Here is a 26915-nt window from a genome sequence, read left to right as displayed (position 1 = left end):
AGCCAGGAACCCGGAACCTCTTCTGGGTCTCCCACGTGGGTGCAGGGTCCCAAAGCTTTGGGCTGTTCCTTGACTGCTTTCCCAGGCACAAGCAGGGAGCTGAATGGGAAGTGGAGCTGCTGGGATTAGAACCGGCGCCCATTTGGGATCCTGGCGCATTAAAGGTGAGGCCTTTAGCCGCTAGGCCATGGCACCTGGCCTGAGATCAGGGCCTTTCTAAGCCTGTTTTCCTCATATCTGTTTTTTTATTTTTGCCTAAGATTTATTTATTTTTATTGGAAAGGTAGATTTACAGAGAAAAGGATAGACATAGAGAAAGATCTTTCATCCACTGGTTCACTCCCCAAATGGTGTCAGTAGTCAGAGCTGAACTGATCCAAAGCCGGAAGCCAAGAAGCCTCTACTGGGTATCGCACGTGGGTGTAGGTCCTAAGGCTCTGGGCCCATGCTCCTTTGCTTTTCCTGGGCCATAGCAAGGAGCTGGACGTGGAGCAGCTGAGACATGAACTGGCACTCTTCTGGGATGCCACTGCTTTAAGATGGAGGATTAGCCAGTGGAACCATCGTATTAGTCCTCTTTCCTCATATTTTAAATAGAGAAGATGCCATTCTGAGTAGCTATGAGAATGAAACAAGATGTATGGCTTGCCTGTAAGAATCCTTTTAAAAAGGATTTAATTCTTTCGAAAGAGTTGTAGAGAGTTTCTATCCACAGATTCACTCCCCAGGTGTCCGCAATGCCCAATGCTTGGCCAGTTTATAATTAGGAGCCAGGAGCTTCATTCAGATCTCCCATGTGTGGAGCCCAAACACTTGGTCCTTGTGCTGATCTTTTTCCCAGGCCATGAGCAAGGCCCTGAGTTGGAAATGAGTCGCTGGGTCACAAATCAGCTGCCCTTGTGGGATAGCAACAGTGTTACCTTGACACCACAATATTGACCCTAAGAGTTTCTTTAAATGGTAGTATTATGTATCGTTATGTAACTTTGTGTAATAGTTATTCTAAAAATTTCATATGTAGTAGGTATTTATTTATTCTAAGAATAAATATGTAGTAGGTATTCTAAAAAAAATCATTAAAAATTATGTAACAGGTATTCTAGAAAATTTAATATGTAGCAGGTATTCAGTTTTTATTGTGAGTTAAGCTGAATTGACTCTTGAACATTGATGTATTCACTCATTGGCCATGCACTTGTTGAGGGCTTAATGTGTATCCAGATATGTTACTTACTTTGCCTAAGCAGCAGAGTCTTGCTAGGGAGAAATAATGGTCTCTCAGTGTGATAAGGATGTGCTCATCATGTGCCAGGGTGCCAAAGAGGGGCAGAGTAGGAAGTTAGTTCTGTTTTGGAGGAATGCTGGAGAAAGCTTCACAGCTAAGATGAAGTTTGAAGGACGAGTGGACATTTCAGGGTATTTAATGGGAGAAAAAAGAATCAGAAATATGAGAACACTGCACACACGTAAAAAAAAAAAGACCTAGCGAGATATAATTTCCATCTGTAAAATTAACCCATTTTATGACTTCAGTTCAGAAATAAACTCAGTGAATTTGTGGAGATATGTAATTATCACCACCATCCAGTTTTTAAATGATTTGCATTATCTGAAAAAATGATTCTTAGTCTGTTTTATATTGTTATAGCAAAGTACCTGAGTCTGCAGGATGTACTAAGGAAAAGAGATTTGTCTGGTTTACAGAGGCTGCAGAGTCCCAACAACACGGCCCTGGAAAGGACCTGCTTCCCTGACTGTGTTAGAACTTGGCACAAAAGGACAAAGAGAACCAGCTGCAAGCGGGAAGGGCAGGTGTGCAAGCGAGGAAGGAGGAGACCATGCAGGGGCCCAGACTTGCTCTTTGATAACAAGCTTTTTTTTTTTTTCTGGGAGCTAACCAGCTGCTATAAAATATATAATAATCCGGGCCCGGCGCAGTGGTGCAGTGGTTAAGGTCCTCGCCTTGCACGCCCGGGATCCCATATGGGCGCCGGTTCTATCCCGGCAGCCCCACTTCCCTTCCAGCTCCCTGCCTGTGGCCCGGGAAAGCAGTCAAGGACGGCCCAAGGCTTTGGGACCCTGCACCCGTGTGGGAGACTCGGAAGAGGCTCCTGGCTTCAGACCGGCATAGTATTGGCCGTTGCACTCACTTGGGGAGTGAATCATCAGACGGAAGATCTTCCTCTCTGTCTCTCCTCTCTGTATATCCGCCTTTCCAATAAAAAATAATAATAATAAATCTTTAAAAAATATATATATATAATAATCCCTGCAATTTTGCAGCCTTGGTCTTTCAACCGTCTCTTTAATTTCCCTACCGCCTCAGTCCCGTTATGTTGGGGAACCAAGTTTTCAACGCACGAATCTTTGGAGGACATAATCAAACTAGACCTGAATCATGGCAGATCCCTCCTACCCAGTTGTAGTCCTCCTCTTGCCTTTTACAACTACTATACTGTGTTCTGTCTCTGTAAATGGTCTTTTCCAGACATCTCCATGTAAACGGCATCATGTAATATGTAATGCATTGAGCCTGCCTCTTTCATCAAGCATAATGTTTTTGAGGTTCACCTGCCTTGTATCTGAGTAGCCAGTTTGTTTCTCTTTATTGCTGAATAATATTGTATGGTATGGGTACACTGTAATTTCTTTTTTTCTACTCAACACTAGATGAGATGTGGATTGATTCTAATTTTCTGTGTAGTGATTAATTCTACATTGACTATGCACATACACCATTTTTTTTCTGTGTGTGTGGCTGAATTAAGAGTAGTGTCAGGTGTCTGTCTAAGAATGGAATTGCTGAATGGTATCAAAGTCTGTGTTTAGACTCTTGACAGTCTGCCAGATTGTTTTGCTCAAAGGTTGCACTGTTTTACATTCCTCCATCAGTGTGGGAGGACTCAGGTTTGTCTATATTTTTGATCATTCTTATTAGTAATCTTTTTAGTAATGTGCCTCTTAAATATATAAATAATTTATTATGCTGATAACATAAATGCCTCATAGAAAGTTAGAAAAAATTAGAAACATAATTCACTTTTAAATCTTGGTGTAAACATTGTTAGCCCCTTGTGCTTCTGTGGACAGAGGTGATACTTGGCACACAATGTTGTCATCTAATCTTTTTTAAAAAAATATTTAGTTATTTATTTAAAAGGCAGGATGATGGGGGGGTAAGAGGGTGGAGGGAGGAGAATGATTGATTTTGAGACTGTCCTTCAAATACCAGAACTGAACCATGCTGAAATAAGAAGCCATGGATACCATAGAGTTCTTCCACATGAGTTCCAGGCACTCAAGCCCTTAGGACATCAGCTGCTGCTTTTCCAGGCATATTATCAGGATTCTAGATTGTAAACAGAGAAGCCAGGGCTTAACCAACTGTCTGATATGGCATGCCAGTGTTGAAAGTGGCAGCTTAACCTACTGTTCCACAATGACAGTGTTAGCAATCTAATCTTCACCTTTTGTCTCTTTAATGTATTATTAAGATAATTTTATGCCACCATAGTTTTATTATTTTTTTCCTTTTATCTATTTGTTTATTATTTCTTTATGATACAGTTCCATAAGCTCTGGGATTTCCTTTATGCCTTCCCCAAATCCTCTCCTCCCCTACTGATTTTCCCCATATTATCACAATAGTATAGTTCCTCATAAACAGTTATAAGTCCATCCTTGTGTGCATGGACAATGGCAGAGAGTCCAGTATGCGATTGTTAAAATATATTCAACAGTTTCATTGGGAGTTCATTTTTTATCTAGATGTAGAGATGCATACTGTATTGTATCCTCACATTTGGATATGAGAAGTCTCCATTACACAGTTACTGTACATCCCCTTAAATGAAAAGCCACAAAACAAAATAGAAATTTACAATGCCATGAAGTTAAATAGCATTCTACTGAATGACTAATATGTTGCTGAAGAAATTAAAAAGAAAATCATGAACCTTCATGAAGAAAATGATGCTATTGTATGACCTATATGAGTCAGTAAAGAATTTAATGAGGGGAAAAAAAAACTGTTTTGAAGAAATGAATATAAAAACAAAAACATCAAAATCCATGAGATATGGTTTCCACCGATCTTTGTTCGTATGTTATCATTGCATGGCAATCTGCAAATATTGAAATAGAAGAATATTTATCATGTGACTTTGTGATATCCTTTTCTATCTTTATCATAATTTTTTTCATGCTCTTAGCCTCTTAGGAGACATAGTTCTGTTAGAGAGTCAGCAGTGAATCTGTCTGAAATGTACAACGCGTTGGCTTGGGTCGTGATAAGGGCTGCTGCGCAGGTCAGTGCTGTTTCTGTATCCCATTTCCTTGTGCTGCCGTATCCGTGTTCTCTGTAATACATCTACGTTAGAGAAGACACAGTGTCATGTTCTTCATGATTTGTGCTAATGATATATCTTTGGAAAGACACTCTCATACTCTCATGTGTGAGATACTCCTCATACATGTAATGTTTTTCATCTTTATTAGTCAACCCTGGCTATGTTCTGAAAATATTGGTGAATACCCATGTATACCTATTTGACACTGTCAAATGTCTGTCTAGCTAGATGAGGTAGTTTATTTAAGGTCACTTACATGATAATTTAGTTATATATTTATTCGTATGTAATTAACAAATCACACTAAATGATTCGTTGGATAATGATATATTCTGCATATTGGGAACACATGTTTAATTATTACATTGTCTCGATTTTTTCTTCCAGTGTATATTTAATATTAATTTATGAACTCAGTCTTTCTTAATATTTCCTACCTGAGTGTGTTTTGTGCTACCATAAGAAAATAACACAGACAAGGTCATTTATAGTGAAATTTATTGACTTGCTACCCTGGAAGCTACCAAGATCAAGGCACCAGGATCTGGTGAAGGCTTCCTTGCTGTTTATAAGATAGGCAGAAGGGCAAGACAGGGAAGGAGGAAGAGACGAAGAAAGTGAGTGCGGGTGAACGATCCTGTTGTAAGGAGCACGCGGACAGTGTAGTGTGTGGTAGTATAGTAGTGATCCCCCTCCTGTGGTAACAGCATTCCTCTGTTAATGAGCACAGAGGCCTCAGGGCCTGATCACTTCTTCATGTCCTCAGTGGGGATAAACGTGAACTCTGAGGGAATTGCAGTCAAACTATAACATTTATCTAATGGATAATCTGTGAATACGAATGTTTACATTTATGTAGGTCAGTGAAGCTGTGCTGGCAATAAACCTACTTATTGGAAAGAAGAATGTGAGAACTGACAAAGTGAATCAAGTGACATTACCAAATATCCCAGAATTTGCCACTGTGGATCTTCTGTCTTCTTACACAGATTATCTGCTCGGTATGTTTGAATGTCGACCCCCATTTTTACAAAAACTTTTTATATGTGGTCACATTTGGAAAATTGACTTGTCGTGTATTTGCTTTTAGTTTGGGAAAAGTATTGATTTGGGAAGCCTCCAGGGCAGTACGGTGGCCCCACTTTGTGTCTTCTTGTTTTGCTTTTTTCCTTGTTTGATTTATGTTTGTGCGCATATCTGAGTGTATGTTTAAGCTCCTTTGTTAAAGTATCGGCTTCCTAAGGGCAGGGGCTTTGTCTGTGTGATTTCCATCTCCAGCAAATTATGCAATGTCTGTACTTAGCAGGTGTTCAGTATGAATATTCACTAAGGGAAATAATGGGAATAAGTAAATTTTACCCCTCTGCCATTTGTATTTTCACTTTATCTGTGATTCATTTGTCTTTTTTAATGTATTAGGTAGCTTTTCGGCATGTTAACTAAAATGCTTGAGCACAGCCACTTAGGGAGGAAGAAGGTCAGCTTCAGCGTGTGGTTTTGAGGTTTGCAGTCTAAGATCGGGCAGCCTCTTTGGTTTAGGCATCTGGTGACCCTGAAGGGTGCAGAAGGTGAACACATGACGAATGAGAAGCAAAGGGAAGTGTAGGAATCACACTTCTTTGACAGTACAATAGAGATGAAGTCATGAGCTCCACCCTGGTGAACTCACCCCCTCTGTCACTCCCCAAAGGCCCACCCAACACCATAGTTTGTTCAAGCCTCCATCCTAATCAATGCATCGTTAACTTCGGTCCATTAAGTATAGGGAGCCAAATCCTGTTCACAGTGCAACACTCAGTAGTACTATAACCCCCTAAGGTCGGTTCACCAGTACCACAAGGTTTTCACATTCATTTCTGCATTTGATCTTTCGTCATTTTGAAAAGTATTCAGGGCTTATATGCTACATGCTTGGATAGGTGTTAATTTACAATCAGGGTCTTAGAGGCTGGTGTTACACTGGCATTGCAGTAAAGTTGATTTGAAATTTTGCTCTGAGCTAGCTTAGCGCTGAGCCAAAGGAGGCGTTGTGTTTTCCCTCCCACCTGATGGAGTGCGAGTGGTGTTTCCAAAGCCTCTGGAATCACATCTTTAGGTCACAGCTTACCGGGATGAAAGTTGACCTTAGCTCAAATATTGCCATCTAAAATCGTCCCCTTCCCTGGCTCTTTCCTGAAGAATAGGTGACCCAGACTATTTTCCAACCAAAATTTGGTAGCCTGAGGCCACTCCCTGGTCTCTTGCTTCTGAGGCTTTGTCTCCTTCCTACCTGATGTAATATTGCTTCCCTAAGTGTCAGGGTCGTGGCCCAGACTGAGTGATTCCTTAGATGAGTTAAAGACAATTCTCCAGGAAAAAGGAATCAAAAATTGTGCATGAAAATATAAAATTATGCTGCTATGAATGATGTCAACCATGACCATTCGGTGGAGAATGGAATTCCCTAAAACAAATGATGTTCAATGATTCAGTTGATTCATGTTTTCTTCATCATAATTTAATGCCAAAAATTATGCTTCCCAGTTCAGTGACTTTTATATCATATTCAAATTTTTCGGTTCCCATTTAATACCATTCTCACTTCTCTACTACTTTAACTGTGAAATGCCAAATTTTAAAGTCCAATTTGTTTTGCATTTTTCTTTGCCTTGAGAATAATAATTTTGCCCTGTAGTCTTTTTTTTTTTCTGGCAGGCTGATCATTAATTCATGTGGTGACTTCCCTCCCTTCGGTATTTGGGTTGGAAGCAGGTTCTGAATTCCCGCTGGATTGCCACAAATACCCCAATGGTAATGAGGTTCAGATTATAATGAATTGCTAAAGGGCAGAATCTCTTCACAACAACAAATAAAACTTGTTTGATTTTCCTTGCATTTGCATAAATTAGCATCTAGGAGAAAAGTTCCTCAATAATCTTAGCCTTAAATATTATTAGCATTGATCTGTACAGAGGTGATACAAAACAGTTGTTGCTGTTGTACCCAGAGAACTTGGCCAGATATTCCTGTACCTGGAGGAGAAGTGAGAGACCCCCACATCCAGGAAGCAGGATGTGCCTTCTGTGAGCTTCTGTTCATGAGCAATCAGAACATGCATACACATTGAAGTTCTGTCAGTTCTTTATGTAAGAGGTTAACAGTGATGAAGGCTGGGGTAATGAATATGAGGGGACTTTAAGAAGGTTACAAAGGACCTGTTATGGTAGCCTAGCAGCTAAAGTCTTCCCCTTGCATGCTCCAGTTCTAATCCTGGCAGCTCTGCTTCCCATCCAGATCCCTGTTTGTGGCCTGGGAAAGCAATCAAGGACTGCCCAATGCCTTGGGACTCTGCACCCATGTGGGAGACCTGAAAGAGGCTCCTGGCTCTTGGGTTTGAATCTGCCATTGTGACCACATGGGGAGTGAATCAGAGGATGGAAGATCTTTCTCTGTATCTCTCCTCCTCTCTCTATATATCTGCCTTTCCAATAAAACAAATCTTTTTTGAGTCACAAAAACCTGTATTATGTATTATACCTGGTTTTCCATTTTTGTACCAATATAAATTTATCTTTCAGCTTCACTTCCTACAAAATTTCGAAGTAGCCTTCTGAGAGGCACTGGACACAGGCAGGATGGCAGAAGTGTTGGTTATAGATATTGTTCGTGTGAAAAATATAGTGTGGGACAAATGCAGATTGAACTGAAATAAAGGGTACTAGAAGGAAGGCAAAGCAAATTTTCCCAGCAGAGCAGTAGAGGTCTAAAAACAGTGGTGGAACAGTCATGTGTGGAAGATGGGATATAGATTATCTCATCAAAAATATAGAGCAGGCCCTGGTACGTAGCCTAGCAGCTGAAGTCCTCACTTTGAATACTCCAGGATCCCATGTGGGCGCCAGTTCTAATTCCCCACTTCCCATCCAGCTCCCTGCTTGTGGCCTGGGAAAGCAGTCAAGGACAACCCAAAGCCTTGGAACCCTGTACCCACGTGGGAGACCTGGAAGAAACTCCTGGCTCCTGGCTTCGGGTTGACTCAGCATTATCCATTGTTGCCACGTGTGGAGCAAATCAGCAGACAGAAGATCTTCCTCTCTGTCTCTCCTCCTCTCTGTGTATCTGGCTTTCTAATAAAAATTAATACATCTTTAAAAATAGAGCACTTGTATGACATCTATAGAACAGGAAGCGAGCTAAATGATGCCTTTTATCCAATATATTGAGATGGTTTCTATATTGTCATATGGGAACAAAGGCTGAAATGAAGCTACTGGCAACGTGGGACCAAATTTAGATTCTATTAAAAAAAAACCCTCACATTTATTAGATGCCTTCTTTGTCTTGATTTTCTTGTGGTCTAAATAAAAATGCAGTGGGTTATTAATTCTGTAAGACATTTTGGATTAAAAAGCAGCATTTAAGATGTGGAGTTTCTCACAACCCAATATATATGATAAATAGAAAAATATACATGCATTTTGGGTTAAATCTAATGTTGGTGAACCTGTTTTCAGGGTATTAAAAGAGACCTAGAAAGCAGAATCAAGAGCCACAGCTGATGGTTATTAAATGCTTTAATAATATAGCAAGTCATCTAGCCTGAAAAAAATAATCTGCAGTTCCCTTACAGCCTGGTCTCTGGTTCAAAGTCCATTTTGTTTCTGATTTAGAGACTCTGAATAAATAACCGCTACAAACCAGAATGCTACTCATCTGCTACTTTTTGCTACTTTTTTTTCCTATTGCTTTCAGATACAATCTCTCATTGTAATGAGGAAACAGAATGATACGTTCTTACATACTCAAATCCTAAATAATTCATCATTGATAGGTGGAAATAGAGAGGAATCACAGTGTTATCAATGATGGTGGTGGTGAGGTTTGTGTGTGTGTGGGTATGTGTGGATATGAACCGTAACAGTTCAAGATATTAAGGGTGCAACACCTGGGGCCAACATGGTGCAGTGGTTAAGCCACCCCATGTGAAGTCAGCATCCACATGGGTGCCAGTGTGTATCCTCACCTCTGCACACACATGAGTGCCAGTGTGTATCCTTACTTCTCTGTTTCTGATTCACCTCCCTGCTACTGGCCCACATACCTAGGCCCCTTCCCCCCCATGTGAGAGATATAGCTGGAGCTCCTGGCTCCTGGCTTCAGCCCAACCCTGGCCATTTCAGACCTCTAGAATATAATTTAGTGGTTGGAAGGTCTCCTGTCTCTTCTACTCTCTCTAGAACTCTTCCTTTCAAGTAAACAAATCTTAGAAAAAGATGGAACACTTGGATATGATGGGAACAGTACTCAGTGAAGCAGAGCTGTCCTGGTCCATTGCCTGAAAAAGTCTAGAAATTTCACTTAGTGACATGCGCCTCCATCATTTATATTACAAGAGAGAGATTAGGACAATTTAGTTGACAGCTGTTAATTCTATCTTTCACAATAGCCAATGGAGGGGATTTTGAATATTTCCAGTACAAGGCAATGATAAATATGTGCAGTAATGAATGTGCCAGTTATGTGCATTGAAATGTCACACTGCACTCCATAACTATGTGCAGTGACCATGTGCCAGTGAACACAAAGGGGCAGCATATCCTTTATCAACCATCCAGCCTGAGGCTTTGAAGAGACCTAGTTTATTCAGGGCAGCAGCAACAACAGAAAACAGTAAGGAACAGGTGGCGCCTGTGAGGAATTGTTCCCCAACAAGCACAAGAGGATGCTACCCTGACGGCTGAGAGGACCTCTTGTCTTTGAGGGACTTGGGACCTTTAACAGGGCCTGCCGTCACAGGCTGATTCAACAACAGAAAGCTCCATCAAGCTGGCAAGGCCTGTTTGTGGGCTAAGGGCCACCTGATGCTATGTGCTGGAGCTTTCTTATGTAATTTCACTGATATCTTTGGAAAAATCCTGTGAGATAATCATTGGAAGAATGTATAAATGAGGCGAGATGCTTGCAGTGGTTCTGTCAGTAGGGTAGTATTCCCCTGTTAATTCATAGCCTGAGCTACCCAAGTCTAAAAACTGTGTTGTCAATCATCAGATCAGGTGTGAAGAACAAGTATTACGAGGAACACAAACTGCAGACCTGATGTTTCTGGGAAGCCTGTTGGACTGAGTGGATTAAAAGCTACTTATGCCTGTCTCGGTCTAAACATGTAACGTAGAGATATGGGCCTAACCAGGAGACCTCATGAGACCTCACTGGAGAGGGACTAGACAGGGTTGGGCAGGTGGGACTGGGACTTCAGTGTCTGTGAAGGGAGTCTGGGAAGGCAGCCCTGCAGGCATGGAAGGTCAGAACCTCACTTCACTAAGACTGGGATTCCGTACACAGGAGACTAGAAACCTAAGCACATCTCCCCTTGACCTGTGTTGCGACACGGAAAAATACCAGCTCTGCCCAGAGAGGGAAAGGAGCACCTTGGGAGAAGTGAGAGATCCACTTTTAAGTAGTAAGGCTAGAATTCACACCTTCCAAAATGCTCAGGAGGAAATTAGCATGAGTACTGACCCTGACACAGCAAAATCCAGGGAGCTGCGGCTGGGCCTGAGGGGGACCTGTAGAGGAGAGACTCCTCAAGGCAGAGCCCAGGGACCTCTCCTTTCACACTCCTCGGTTCCTCTCAGAAAGATTCTACTGCAGGACATATGCGGATGAATTGAGAAACATCTTTGATTTAGAAAGGCAAAGCAGATTTTTTTTTCCTGCAGAAGAGCAAAAATTGAACGGATTTTCATTTTTCCCTGTCACATTGAAGATTGGATGGCATTGGTTAAGCATGTGTATATTATTTTAGTTTTAAGAATAGGTAGTTTCTTGTCAAGAATCAGAGCTCTAAAGGCATAAAAAGATATGGAGAGAAAATTTTCCCTTCCAGTGTCTCTGTGAGCTGCTTGGTTCTTCGTTCATCCCAGAATCTAATAGTATTGACAGTGGATGAGTGCCCTGCTCCTGCTATAACAAGTCACACACACTTGACTGGCTTGAAACACCAATCCATTATAACCTCTGGACTTTGGAAGTCAAGGATGGGTCTCACTGAGTTAGCTGAAGGACTTGAGGGAGACTCTGGAATGTTGCTGTCCCCAATACAGGAGCCAGATGAGTTCCTTGGTTACGGCCCGTCCCTTCCAAGGCAGCATTGTGCTGCCTCAAATCTTGGACTGGCACTATTACCATGCAGTGTTTCCCTAGTCCACATTCTGAGGGTACTGTGGTTACCCTGGGCCCATCTGCATCACCACGATCACCTCCACATTTCATGGCCTGCTGATGCAGTAACCTTGTTGTAGCCCCTCCTTACCCTGTAAACTCACATGGGGATTGGGAGGTAAATATCTTTTGGAGACACTCATACTGCCAACCACAGTTCCTTGTGTTCCCCACCACAGATAATACACGATTCCATAATGTGCTGGGGTTTCATTGCAGAGAACAGAATGCCCTTAGTCCAAGAAGATTCACTTTCCAAGTCATTAAGAAGCTGTAGAAACATATTCTAAGCTAAATATCTAGACATGGCTAAACCTCCAAGAGGGCTGCTACTGCATTTTGTTTTGTTTTGTTTTGTTTTGTTTTGTTTTGTTTTACAAAGGAAACCATAGAATCAGGAATTCACCTGTAAAATAGGAAGCCTGGGCTTTGGCTATACATTTCTAACTTTTAAAGATTTTATTTATTTGAGTTACAAACAGTAAGACAGAGAAATTGATCTTTCATATGCTGGATCACTCCCCAAATGACCACAACAGCTTGGGCCCGACCAGGCTAATGCTTGGAGCCGGGAGTTCCTCCAGGGCCCCTCATGGGTACAGGGCCTTGATCGTTTGGGGCATTCTCTGCTGCTTTCTAAGATACATTAGCAGCAAACTGGATTGGAAATGGAGCCCTCGGGACAATAAACAGCCGAAAGCGAAAGAGGCGGGAGAGGAATACTCGTGAGTAGCTCTGTCAGCTAGGTGGTGATATATGCTCGCGACTTCCTGTGCATGCGTAGTGTGACTGATAGTAATAGAGATGAGTAGTAGATACAGATATCACCGACTGCCCCTCACGCGCAATAAGGCATGTCAGATGCCTACGGCAAGCTTCATCTGACTCTCCCACATGGGTGCAAGAGATCCATACCTATTATCAGCCATTCTCTCGCCAGCCTCTAGCTGACCACTCTGTGCCGCGCCATGGTCATGGCAGATGGAGGAGACTGGACTGGAAGTTAGAACAGCTGTACTGGTACTAGTTATCCATGGGAACGCTGGAGCGACACAACTACCCCACCCATTTCTTGAGACGAGCGCACCCCCACTCGACTGCAGACCTCGAGGCCATACCTGAATACTCCACCACCCCCCCCCCCTCTGCGGCCCCCTGCCCATATGTCTCCCTCTCGGCGGCCCCCCCCCTGCATCCCCATGTGGTTCTCGAGACTCTAGTCCTCGCAGCGCCCGAGAAGCTCCTGGTTCTCCTCCACGCTACTGCTCCATATTTAGAGCCTATGTCTTCCATGCGCCTATCATTCTGTAATGTATGCTCCCTCTCATCTTTGAAATCTCTCGCCCACGCAGGATAAACATCACATTAGTAGATTCCCACACCTAATCCTCAGCTGGTCAAAACAGCCATATTAAGCGTTCTCATCACACGTCTCGCTTTCTCCCCAGATAGATACGCTCTTTCCTCCTCGGTAACCCTCTGCCTTTTGCTCATTATATACACTAGCTACCTTCGCAATCCCACTCGCTCTTTATCACTTCGCCTACAGCCAGACCACCAGCGTGCTCTCACCCCTACGCACATCCATACAAAAATACAACAACTTAATAAAAACAATCTAATCCACTGAAAACACCACCAAATACAACGCAACATCCATACCCCATATACAAACAAGCACTACATCAAAAACCGTCCAACAACCCATATAAACCACCAACACCCCCTAACCCTAAAAAAAATATAAAACAACCCACAACACTAACATCCCTGCCCTAACATCTTCAACAAAACTGAAAAATAAAATATAACCCACCAATATCATAAAACCAAGAACAAACAAACACAGAACCCATACAATCACTTCCCCCCATATCACCATTCTACCTAAACTAACACACACAATCCCATAACGACACAAACCAATATAGAGCCAAACCAGAACCATACCACCCTAAGCAACACACACTAAAAAATAACTATAACATACTCCGAACACGAGTAAATCCTACATAAAAAACCCATCTAAGTGTATCTCCCTCATCTTCAACAAACAACCTGGCTACAACTTCCAGAGCTGAACTGATCCAAAGCCATGAGCTTCTTCTAGATCTTCCATGTAGGTGCAGGGGTCCAAGGACATGGGCTGTCCTCTGCTGCTTTCCAAAGCCATAAGCAGGGATTGGATTGAAAGTGGAGCAACTGAAACATAAACCAGCACCCCTATGGATGGCAGCGCTGAAATGGGATGATGGTACTGTAGGCAGAGGATGATCCTACTAGTCCACCACACTGGCTGCTACTTAGTATAAGCTTGTTTGTGAGTCTATTGTCATTTTATACATAGGCTAGTGTACTTTTTTTGATTAATTGACATAAGTAAAATTTCTACATGAAAAGGCAGGTTTATTTATAATTTTGATTAATTATGTCAATGGCTTTCTTTTTTGTTTTTTTTTTTTAAGATTTATTTTCTTTAAAAAGCAGAGGTGTTGGGGAGAGAGAGACTAATTCTGTGCGTTGGTGCACACCTCAAATGGCTACAGTGACTGGGGCTGGGCTTGGCTATCGCCAGTAGCTGGGAACTCCATCCAGGTTTCCTACATGGGGACAGGGTCCAAGCACTGAGTCCATCATCTGCTGCCTTCTCATGCCATCGGTAGGGAGTAAAGCAGCCTGGACCCAAACAGATGCTCAGATGGGATGCCAGCATTGCATGGGACAGATGAAGCCACTGCGTTGTAATGCCAGTTCCCCAGCGCTTTTCAAAAAGTCAGTTTATGTTACAATTAGCCATTAATAAAAAGCCCTTTTTTTTTTCTCTGACACGCTTAGTAACCTAGGTGCATTATAAGCAGTCTTTAAACCTTTGTTGATATGGTGAGAGAAAAATGCCATTGATTAGTAGAACTAAGGTTGAGCATGTTTTTTTCCTGAATTCTCTGTTCATCCTTGTCCATCTTGAATCTTCCTGTGTATTTGTACATGCCATTTAATATAAAAACCAATGCTTTAACAGTGATGTCTTTTATAAGTGTATTTTTTTTCTAATTTGGAAATTCTTTTAAAGTGATTTATTTATTTGAAAAAGTTAAGAGAGAGAGAAAGAAATATCATCTATCTACTGGTTTACTCGCTTGAATGGCCACAATGGCAAGGAGTAGGCAAGGCTAGAGAGGAGCCAGGAGCTTCATCTCGGAGTTGCAAGTCAGGGACAGCGCCCAATTTGGCCATTCTCTGCTGCTTTTCCCAGGCCATTAACATGGAACTGAATTGGAAGTAAAGCACTCCGGACTAGAACCAGCACCTATATGGGATTCCTGTGTTATGAGTGAACTGTTTATCCATTATGCCACATTGCTGGCCACAGTTTATCATCTGTCTAACTTTTACAAGGGTATTTTTATCCCATGAAAAGTAGCTTTTTTTCTGTATAATATAAATTACTGCCCTTCTTTTTGCTAACTCCTACATTCTTTCATAGTTGGAAAAGTCTTCCCTTCTCTTGATAATTTGTAGATATTTATTTGAAATATGTCCATTCAGGATTCAATACTATATTCTTTTTCATTATTGCAAAAAAGTTTTCACTAATCTTTTTAATATATATTAGGATGAATTTCCACTTAAGACTTTGTCAGTATAATTTGTGACATTTTTCCCATTAAATCTGAAGATAGCTTAACTATTTCCAAACAAGATGCCTCATATTTTTATTGGGGATATAGTACATTTTAACATTAACTTAGAAATAACTTACATTTATTGGATTGTCTTAGCTAAAAAAATACTATATGCCTTTTATATTTCTTAGTTCAGTTTTTTTTTTTTTTTGCCCTGTTAGGATTTTTTTTTTTTTTTGTAAAATAGCAGAACATTAAATTTATGACATTGTAGTGACAGGTTTATGGTTTAACCATGTTAGTTATGACATTAGATTGATTTTGGCATCAAAGCTGTTTTTATATAATGCTTGGCTTATGATGCCACAGAGGTTTATGACATCACAATTATTTTTGAATGACACCGTAACTGATTATGACATCACAGTTGAGGTTTATAATATCATAATAGCAGTTCACAACCTCATAATTGATTATGACATCAAAATGGTGCTTTATCAACTCACAGTGATGTCTTATTACATCACAATTCATTATGACATCACAAGGATTTTCATGACATCACAATTGATCATGACATAGTCATGGCAGCTTATAACATCACAATAATTTTTTGTAAAGATTTTATTTTTATTGCAAAGTCAGACATATAAAGAGGAAGAGAGACAGAGAAGAAGATCTTCCGTCTGCTGATCTGCTCCCCAAGTGATCACAGTGGCCAGTGCTGTACTGATCTGAAGCCAGGAGCCAGAAACTTCTTCCAGGTCTCTCACACAGGTGCAGGGTCTCAAGGCTTTGGGCCGTCCTTGACTGCTTTCCCGGGCCACAAGCAGGGATCTAGAGGGGAAACAGGGTTGCCAGGATTAGAACTGGTGCCCATATGGGATCCCAGCACATGCAAGGTGAGAACTTTAGCCACTAAGCTACCTTGCCGGGCCCATGATTGTATCATTATTGTGAGTGACACCCTGTGGAAGTACCTTTTTAGTTTCACTCTTTGAACACAGCCTGCTTTGTCTGATACTAGGATCACAAATATTGTCTTCATAAGCTTCCATTTCCCCACTATACATTTGCCCATTCTTTATTTTGTTTCTTTTTGACATTCTAAATTGTTTAATTTTAAATATGATTGGATTATCTTTGTTAGAATTCTAGTATTTTTTGTAGCAAGTGACTAATCAAATTAAATTTACAAGTATGAGGACTTTCGTTCATATTGTTTTATTTTATACATACTAAATTTGGGAAGGAATCCCTTTTAAAAGTTACATTTGGAGAGAAAAACACAATGAACTTTATCAACTTTTCAAAAAAATTAATTGTAGCAAAACCCCTCACAAATGGTTAGTGGTGAGAGGCAAATAGTCATGGGTTTGATAAACTGAAGTTTTAGAATTTGTTTTGGTTAAGATCCAAGCCATTAAATTTGAAAACATCTATAAAATGTATTTACTTTCCTGGAAAAATATACTAAACTCAAATCTACTTCATAGTAAGTTTTAAAATTTAGAAAAATCTGCTGGTAAAGAGTAAATGAAGTGATATTAGGAATGGAAAATAAAAATTAGTTAACTTTAAAGAAGAACAATAGGGCCCGGCACAGTGGCCTAGCGGCCAAAGTCCTCGCCTTGAATGTACCAGGATCCCATATGGGCACTGGTTCTAATCCTGGCAGCTCCGCTTTCCATCCAGCTCCCTGCTTGTGGACTGGGAAAGCAGTCGAGGAGAGCCCAAAGCCTTGGGACCCTGCACCCGTGTGGGATACCTGGAAGAAGTTCCTGGATCCTGGCTTTGGATCGGTATAGCATCGGCCGTTGTGCTCACTTGGGGAGTGACTCATCAGACGAAAGATCTTCCTCTCTGTCTCTCCTCCTCTCTGTATATCTGACTTTCCAATAAAAAATAAATTTAAAAAAAAAAAAAGAAGAAGAGGAACAATAATAAGCCTATTTCAATTTTCTTAATGTCTGCCTATATCAAAGATGGTTGACCACTCATTCCTAGTTATTCAGTTAGCTGATTGTAAAATATCATCAAGATCTAGCCTTACATAGATATGTACTTAGAAAATGAAAGAGTGTTTAAATAACTTTTAAGGTAATTGTGGCTATTCTTTTGATTTTCAACCACAGCTGGGTAAGTGGCAGTTTTTTAAAGGTTAGTGCCAGTGTTGAAGCAGAAAAGTCTTGTCATGGGTCTTTTCAAACTGTATTACATTAAAATACACTAATCTGTCTTGCCATTTGAATGGATCTTTTATTCGTGCATGGTTTCGTTACATTAGGTATTTGGAAAATATTGTCTTCTTGAGTTGTGAAGAACTTCCAGACATTGTTTGGACAATATAAAAATCATGATTACGTGAGTGAGCATTTGGTCAAAGATGCTCGTTAAAACGTGTGCATCCTGTACTGGGGTGCCTGGCTTTACTTCCCTTTTCATTACCTGGCAGTAAGTGCTGTCAGCTATTTTCCTTGAAGTCAAGCTGATTTCTTTCATTTTTGAGAAAATGTTTGCTTCCTACCAAGGTCTGAAAACACCTAGTTGTCTTGTCAGTTGTTCTTCTAAGTAAAAATGTCATTTTATTGGGAGAAAAAAAAAATAGTGCATTCAGTCAGTCACCTAAGTGCTTCCCCCGAGATGGGCATCGCACTTCAGTGGGTGAGGAAGTTCTTCCTGTCTGCTTCCCAGCAGATCATTCAGGATGTGAAAAGTTGTGGACTCAGAGGCTGACAAGCAAGCTCATTAACCACATTCACTACATCAGCAGGGATGTATGCAAGTGACATTTTAATTATTTGTTTTGCAGTGAGGGTGTGGCACTGGAAGATGTGAGGGTTCCCAGTTCAGCTTGGGGCAGTTTCTTTCCTACACTGCAGCTAAGGCAATGGCAGTTTGGTTCACCATTGCTCTTGCACCATTCATGCAAATGCCAACACAGATGTTCAAGCATCCATCATTAGACTCAAACATCATTCACCACTTTGAGTGCCTCACTTGCTTCATTGCCATTTATATAAAAGGAGATGTATTGATTGGTTAATTGATGGACTGATGCTTGTTGATCTTTTCTGTATCAGTAAATCTGCAAATGCAAGCTACTTGTAAGGCAAAACTATGATTCAGTAGATAAGTTGTGAATGGAGACTTCTCAGCTGTGTCTTTAGTTCTGCAAGTTATTTCGTCCTGAGAACATTCCACGACTTCTTGGACTGCACTTGTATTCTGTGAGTGGTGATTATTGCAAATAGAACATGTAGGTCTCACAGGTCCACACGTGCTTTCAGCATTGTCAGCCATTCAGAGATCAGCGTTATCTCTAGGATTGTTTGTGCCTTTCTCTAGCCAGTGCAATGGCATTGCTAGCTTACTGCATAGGATGCTTCTCTGGATTTCTCTCTCTCTCTCTCTCGGAATTTTGAGATCTGTAACAAGATTTTAGCTCATGATATACACGTTTAAAAATTTTAAATTCCTTTTTCTTTAAAATAGGAACAGTTGGTCACCAAATGATGCCTCATCTTGAAAGACACCAATAAAACTCTTCCAAAAATATGTAGCTCACCGAGAAGGATATTTTGCTACTCCTTTCTGAAATTTATTTCAGTATTGCTCTTCACCTTCTCTGTACTCTGTGCTTGATGATGACTGCTTTGGGCAGGGTTCACACATTTTTGCAGTTGAGATTTTTAGTACTGACTTGATTTACTGAGGACAGAAATTGTGAGCTTGTTGGCTTTTTCTGTTATTGTTTTGGGATGCTTTCCAGGAGGAAAGGGGTGCTGTTATATGGGTATCTTGAAACTGGAAATTGTCACAGAAATTTTTTTTAAAGATTTATTTTTATTATTTTTTTATTGGAAAGGCGGATATACAGAGAGGAGAGACAAAGAGGAAGATCTTCCATCCGATGATTCACTCCCCAAGTGAGCTCAACGGCCGATACTATGCCGATCCGAAGCCAGGAGCCTCTTCTGGGTCTCCCACATGGGTGCAGGGTCCCAAAGCTTTGGGCCGTCCTTGACTGCTTTCCTGGGCCACAGGCAGGGAGCTGGAAGGGAAGCGGGGCTGCCGGGATTAGAACCGGCACCCATATGGGATCCCGGGCGTGCAAGGCGAGGACCTTAACCACTGCACCACCACGCCGGGCCCATTGTCACAGAAATTTTAAATGAACATGTTATTGTATATTATACAAAAAAGGAAACATCACACAGAAACAGCCTGATTAATTATCACAAAGGAAAGAGCCATACAGAATTACCGGGTTTAGAAACAGAATAGGACCAACACCCTAGAAATCTGTACCGTGCTCCTTTCTGCCCTTTACTAACCAGCTTCTAGTTTCTTGGACCAACTGTTAATTTTCTATAAATGGAATAATACATACAATTCAACATTACGCTTATGCAATTCATTGTTTTTGTGGGTGTAGTAGCACAATTGATCATCCATTCTAGTGTTGATGAACATTTGGATTTATCACACGTGATGCTGCAGTAATCTCTATGCAACATTTTCATGCACAGCTGTACATATCTTGATATCTGTATTTGCTTGTTAACTCATTGCATAGTTTGAAAGTCTATCCATAACCACCTTCATCATGTACACTTCAATTAAGAGAAAATTAAAACTCAAATTCAAAAGTCGAAAGAACCCTTAGGCACATAGAGATCCAAAGTAATGAATGGTATTGTGAGAATTTGAAGTGACACTATACACTGTGCACTACACACGTCTCCCTTATAGATCTGATTCATTTATTTTAAATGAAATCAAATTAATAGACTCATCCATCTTTCATAGTATTCACTTTTAATTATAAGTAATGCAGGGGCCAGCACGGTGGAGTAACAGCTTAATCCTTTGCTTGTGGCATTGGGATCCTATGTGAGCAACAGTTCATATCCTGAGTGCTTCATTTCTGATCCAGCTCCTGACTAATGGCCTAGAAAAGTAGTGGAGAGTGGCTCAAGTCCTTGGGACCCTCCACCCACGTGGGAGACCTGAAAGAAGCTTCTAGCTCCTGACTTTGGATCAGTTGAGCACTGGCCATTGCAAGCCATTTGGGAAGTGTACCAGTGGATGGAAGATCTCTCTCTGTCTCTCCTTGTCTCTCTATAAAATATACCTTTCAAATAAAAATAAATAATTCTTAAAAAAGCACATACATGATGCTGTCTTGAACATCTCTGTAAGATTCTTAGAGCACATATGTAAGAATTTGCATCTTTACTTTTATTAAATCATGAATTGTGTTTCTAAAAAGTTGTCCTAACATGTAGTGTGTGAAAACTCCAATTTCTTCTTATTATTACTGGTGTTTGTTATTTTCAGGTTTTAGTATCTGTGAATTTTTAAGGGATAAGAAATAGTATTTCATTTTAGTTTGCATTCTCTTGGTTTTTAATGGTGCTAAAATCTTCAGTCCATTGGATTTATTTTATGAATTGCCTTTTGATATCATCTTTGACTTTTTCTGTCAATTGCCTGGTTAAATCAAATTGCTTGACTTTACTGTATTAATTGATGCAAAGTGTTTATAAATATTAGAGAAAAAATAATTTACACATATCCTAAATATCTCCACTGGTCTGTGATCTTTTAACTTTGTTGTCTGTGATACAAAAAAATATATTTTTAAAAAAATGTGTTTACTTTTGTTGGAAAGTCAGATTTATAGAGAGAAGGAGAGACAAAGATCTTCCATCTGCTGGTTCACTCCCCAAGTGGCCACATTGGCCACAGCTGAGCTGATTAGAAACCAGTAGCCAGAAGCTTCTTTTGGGTCTGCCACGTGGGTGCAGAGTCCCAAGGCTTTGGACTATCCTCTCCTGCTTTCCCAGGATACAGGCAGGGAGCTGGATGGGAAGCAGAGCAGCTAGGATTAGCCCATATGTGATCCTGGTGCCTGCAAGGCAAGGACTTTAGCTTCCTAGGCTACTCTGCCTGACCCCTACAAAAATATTTTTTAATGAAATTTGTCTTCATAGGTCTTGCCTTTATGATAATTGATTTTTTTCCACAGGTTATTGCTTTTCAAGGAAAACAGAAGATTTAATTATAAGTTTATTTGTGTGTGTTTCAGATAACTACCAGGTTGCCTTCCAGACTTGCTATTTCTTTTTGTATCAAAATGGTGACACGTGTGATAACACAGACCCTAGAGTCAAGGCAACCAAAGTGGATATTACCTGGATCCTTCTGCTTCGTTACTACATTCACCTTCAAAGGATTAACAATATGAGCAAGCTGCTAGGTAGGTTTTGAGTGCACTAAGACAAGAGGCTTCCTGTCCCTGTTTAACTTATGCTTCTTATTTAGAATTAGACTATCATTTGTTGAAGTGAACTCTCATCAGAGGTTTAAAATTCCATTGGTTTTTAACCTGGGATGCACAGATTCTTTTGATAGAATCATACTTCAATGTAAATGGTCTTTTAGATCTACACATTTTATGTACCATATGTTAAAACATTGTGACAAGGAGGCACCCAGCAACTTCCCAAGGCTATCAGTGTGGTTCCTGGCTCAAAACAGTAAAGAACCATTGATCACCATGTGACAGTCTATCAAATGAATAAGATGAAAAGTTTATTTTTCTGAGAGTGTCCCAGCATCAGGTATGTAAATGAAGAGAAATGCATGACTTCTAATGGGATATTTGAATCCTTGGAGTTCTTTTTATCTGTTTAACCCTGGGTGCTATCTAAAGAATATTCAGAAAACTCTTCTTGACATGAGTCCCTCTTCTGACTTTGTGGTTATTGTGTAAGTATTGGCAGCTCTTCCCATGAAGTTGGTGATCCAGTTGTATTTACCTGTGTAAACAGAGAAGACAGTTTGACTCGGGGCAGAGTCCCCTGGGAGGGAAGCCAGCAAGGCAAACACATTGAGTTTTAGATGACTAAAGACAGTTAGGAAGAATTAGCAGTGGGAAAAGCAAATGTGCATTAGAAGTAAAAGGTGCATCCTGATGGGGCATACAACAGAGCAAGCCAAGAAGGGAAGGATGTAGAGGTGAGTCAGTGTGGCCAGCTTTAGTGATCACCGTAGCAACTCAGCTGCCCTCTCAACTGACTCCCTGCCTCCTTCCAAGTCAAACATTCACACATTTACCCTTGGCTTTTTGGGAACTATTGGAGTGAGCTTGCCCAATCTGCAGATAGGACAGCCCAGAGTGCCAGGGGTCACCACACACACTGACAGGCAATTTTCAGTTGAGAGCTAGGGAGCTGGGAGACAAACTTTCCAGCTTCTCAGACTTCCCATGAGAAAATTTGACATGCATGTGCACCCTTCCATCTGTGTGACTTGAGGTTGCTATTCAAACAAAACACCTGCTTCTTAGGTCATATATAACATCTTCCTCACACGTTCTAAGAAGTTGGAAGATCTCTCTGCTCTCCCAACCCTTTGGGGAATAACATAGGGTATTAAAAGCAAATTAGGTTGCTCAGTTCCTTGATGTAGATCATAAGCAGTCTGATTCACATTGATTATTGGTTCATTAGTTACATTACAATATCTTATTGCATGTGATACAGGCTGTTTTGAATTTGAAATAATATTACAATTTACAGGTACTATTTTTCGGATTGACATCTTTCATCTTAAATTAAGGCAAGCATGTGGTATCTAACCTTTTGGGATTGGCTCATTTCCCTTAGCATAATGATTTCCAGTTGGGACAATTTGGCCACAAAGAACTGCATTTTGGGTTTTTTTTTTTTTAATAGCTGAGTAGTATTCCATGGAGTAGATGAACCATAGCTTTCTTATCCAATCTTCTGTTGATGGGTGTTTTGGTTGTTTCCATGTTTTTGCAATTATTGAATGTGCGGCTATGAACATAGGGGTACATATTGGTTTCTTGTGTAACAGGTGTTTTGGATATATTCCTAGAAGTGCTATTGTTGGATCTTATGGTATGCAGATTTTCAGTTGTTTGAGTGTTCTGCATACTGATTTCCATAGAGGCTGTACCAACCTGCAATCCTACCAACAGCAGTGGAGTAGGGTACCCTTTTCCCCACATCCTTGTCAGCAAGTGTTGTTTGTGGATTTTTGTATTTGGGCCAATCTTACTGGCGTTAGATGGTACTTCATTGATGTCTTAATTTGGATTTCCCTTATTGCCAGAGAGCTTGAGCATTTTTTCATATGTTTGTTTGTCATTTGGGTTTGTTCCTTTGTGAAGTGTCTGCCCATTTCTTGAGTGGTTTGTTTGTTTTGGTTGTTTTGGTTGTTCTGGAGATCTTTGTATATTCTGGAGATTAGCCCTCTATCACCTAAGTAGTATGCAAAGATCTTCTCCCTTTCTGTGGGTTGCTTTTTCACTTTGTTGATTGTTTTCTTTGCTGTACAGAAGCTTCTTAGTTTGATGTAGACCCATTTGTTTATTTTGGTCTTGATTGTTATTGCTTTTGGTGTTTTCTTTAGAAAGTCGGGGCCTACACCTAACTGTTGCAGGGTATTTCCAACATTTTATTCCAAAAGTTTGAAAGTTTCTGGATGCAGATTTAGGTGTTTTATCCATTTATATTTGATCTTAGTGTATTGTGAAAGATATGGGTATAGACAGCAGAATCAAATCTGCATTAGACATTAGCTAAACTATAAAAACATACAGTGGGAATCAGGAGTAAACCTGACAGCTGCTTAACAGGAGGTCATATGCACGGGGCAGGTGGGGACCCCAGAATGGAACAGGAGGACAGGAGGAGGTTTATATTCCAACCCTGGAGACTCCCGGATCCTCACCTAGGACTATCAGCGTGGGCACCAAGGGCTATATCCCAACTGCCAAGGAGACTGCTAAGAAATGGAATGCCCCCATAGGCCAAGAACCATGAGGTCATCCACTCCCTTTCAGAACTCCCACACTGGATGAAGAAGCCCAGATCATTCCTCACAGGATCTAATGTCATTGGAACGCTTCACGAATTTGTGTGTCATCTTTGCGCAGGGGCCATGCTAATCTTCTCTGTATCATTCCAATTTTAGTATATGTGCTGCCAAAGCGAGCACAAGGATCTAATGTCATTGGAACAACAGCTGGGAGCCCTGAGTGGTCCTCAGAAACAGAAGAATGGTTAACTTCTTTTGGGACATGGGAGGGGAGCTTTCTCTGGCCCATACTTAGTTCCAACTTTGGATCCCCACCCTCTCTTGCAATGACCATCAGAGTTGCTCCAGAGCCCCCCTCACCCCCTCAAAATTAGATTAGATAGACAGAGACCAATAAGGAAAGCTTAGGACAGACAGGAAACCTTCAGCTTGGACTCACATATACCTTACTAGGTAGGTCACAAAGATTAGTTGCTTTTCACCAAGGTATTGAAGATTTCTCTGCACACCCCTCCTAAATGTTCTGTGCCCCAATCGTTAACATGTGCCTTGTTAGAGTTATAAGCCTGTTTGGACTAACCTAAATTCACGAAGTTCAGTAAAAATCATGCTTTAATACTATAAACTGCTAAATACAAAAATCAAAATAGACACGAGACAGCTGAATAATACCCTATAACCATTTAAGGTGTAGAGCAGCCGGTTGTGCATAAACTAAATTTGAAATGCCAATGAAGTAGTCACAGGGTGAGGTTAAGAACTTGCATTTTCCAACATATTAGTCACTCGATACCATGCCAATTAACTCCATAATGTTGTAAATTGTTGTTGATTTCATTAGTATTTATTGGAGGGGATGATACTCTGCCAGCTCTATTTTCGGACCAGGGATGGTCTCCCCAAGAAACTGTTAAATTTTTCTGGACAATAAGATGCTGAACTCTATGCATGGTACGTGCTCGCAGTGAGGGAATCATGACTGAATATGAACTGTACTACTGCAACAAAGTGGAGAAGGAGGGAAGGGGAGGAAGGGGAGAGAGGGAGGGGAAATCCCAGAACCTATGAAACTGTATCACAAAATGAAAAAAACATATCTGCTCCCCAATTTCTCTGTTTAGGACAATTTTTGAGGGCAGCCACAAATAAGATGAGTAGAACTCATGGCACCACTGTTCAAACAAAGATCTGAAACCACATCACTGCACCTTCAATGTTTTCTTTCCTTCCTGGGAGAAGAAATTCCACTAGGGTGTATACTCTAAAGCTCAGGAAGATCGTTGACAACCCCTACCTGAGAGTGTGTGGTTTGTGAGCAAATGTCATCAGTGTTGAGAGCATTCTCTATCTAATATGAGCCTAAATTAAAGTATTTTTCTTCCCTAAGCATCTGCAACACCAGTATCTGGAATTTCTTTGCCAGATGACACACTCCTCACATCTCTTTATAACTCGGGATTGATTTTACGCCAAAAAGAAATGCATCTTTTCCTTAAAAAATATCTGCAATTGTATTCTTCTTCTTGTATTGATGAATTTCCGAAAGAGCTTCTTCAAGGATTTGAAAATTCACCTTCTTTAGAAAAAGTCTTATACGAGTCATCAACCAAGGTAAGGATTAGCAACATTGAGGTTTTCTGCAAAACTTGTTGGAATTATTTAAACCTCCATCCCGGTGCAAAGCTTTCTAATATCCTCAGAGTTTTGGGGTAGGTACAGTGTTTGGCTTCCGGTTTGGTCAGTTGTGCATCCTGAATTGTTAGGGTAGGGCAGTTCACAATTCAAATATTCTGTCATATTCTCACAAATATTCAACATCTCTCAGGAATTTTTATAATCCTGCATGAAGCAGCATCTTCCTGGCATCAATTTTGGCAAGAAGTTACACAAATTTCAAAGAAAACTAGACTGGGAGTTTCTAATACCAGTTTCCATACCTCATTTTAGATGCATAATCAAGATCATTCATTTTGTGCATTTTTTGTTATTGTGGGTGCTAAGAACTCATAAAAGCAAAATTTTCAAATAAATTAAAATTCGAAGATGTTTTCTTTTGATAGTGTTATTAAATTAGATGGACATTCCCAAAATGTGTAATATGAGAACTTCTCATAAGATACATATTAAGATACCTGCTTCTTTTAAAGTTACACATTGAAGAAACATAAAAAAGAGTAATATAAACCTAGAATTTTAAAATTAAAGCCACCAGAGATTTGAATAATACCAATGTTTGAATAATTTGCCAAAATAGATTGAGACATTAGAAAATTGGAGGGTTTTATTAAGAAATAGTAATTATGTACATGAAATTTGACATTCCAAAAAATGTTGAACAGATATGATATGCCACCGAATCTTGGACTTGGTGAGGAAATAGTTAATAATGTACAATCTCTATGTAATTTTTGTAGGAAAGTTCAGAAATAGTGCTAAGATTAGTGCAAAAGAAGGTTATATTATTTCAGATATATTTTTTGAGTACAAATAGCAGAGTTAACAACAAGGTGAATTTAAGAATTGGGGTAGGTATTATAGCCCAGTGGTTAAGCCACCACATAACTTACATCCCATCGCCTGCATCCCACATTGGGGTGCTGATTTGAGTTCCAGCTGCTACTCCTTTTGCAATCCATCTCCCTGCTAATGCATCTTTGGGAGCAAGAAATTTCTATAATCTCTCTCCTTCTCACTGTGTCATTCTGCCTGTCCAATAAACAAAACTTTTACAATGAAACACATGAAAAAAAAGAAAAACTTCTAGTAATATAAAACTCAATTCCATTAGAGACCAGTACTGTGGCACAGTAGGTTAAGAAGACTCTTGCAATGCTGAGAGTTTTGTGTCGCTGTGCTGATTGAATCCATGCCTACTCTGCTTCTGATT

General features: G+C 40.4%; 1 protein-coding gene and 1 non-coding gene across 2 annotated transcripts in view; one reads left to right on the top strand and one right to left on the bottom strand.

The window, feature by feature from the left end:
* CFAP54 (cilia and flagella associated protein 54) overlaps window positions 1-26915 on the top strand; it is a 345554-nt gene that overhangs the window by 238870 nt on the left and 79769 nt on the right. The window contains exons 60-63 of the mRNA XM_040980448.1: window positions 4212-4307; window positions 5209-5350; window positions 21267-21437; window positions 25416-25639. Of these exons, the coding sequence (XP_040836382.1) occupies window positions 4212-4307; window positions 5209-5350; window positions 21267-21437; window positions 25416-25639 (633 nt within the window). The remainder of the gene's footprint in view (window positions 1-4211; window positions 4308-5208; window positions 5351-21266; window positions 21438-25415; window positions 25640-26915) is intronic.
* On the bottom strand, window positions 24102-24208 carry LOC121164231. Its single transcript, XR_005885055.1, has one exon. It is a non-coding gene; the product is annotated as a U6 spliceosomal RNA (small nuclear RNA).

Source organism: Ochotona curzoniae, unplaced genomic scaffold, assembly GCF_017591425.1.
Source record: "Ochotona curzoniae isolate NIBS_2020 unplaced genomic scaffold, NIBS_Ocur_1.0 contig_1014, whole genome shotgun sequence".
In the NCBI taxonomy this organism is placed as follows: domain Eukaryota; kingdom Metazoa; phylum Chordata; class Mammalia; order Lagomorpha; family Ochotonidae; genus Ochotona; species Ochotona curzoniae.
The sequence above is the reverse complement of the archived record's forward strand: the minus strand, read 5'-3'. Positions and strand labels throughout refer to the sequence as shown.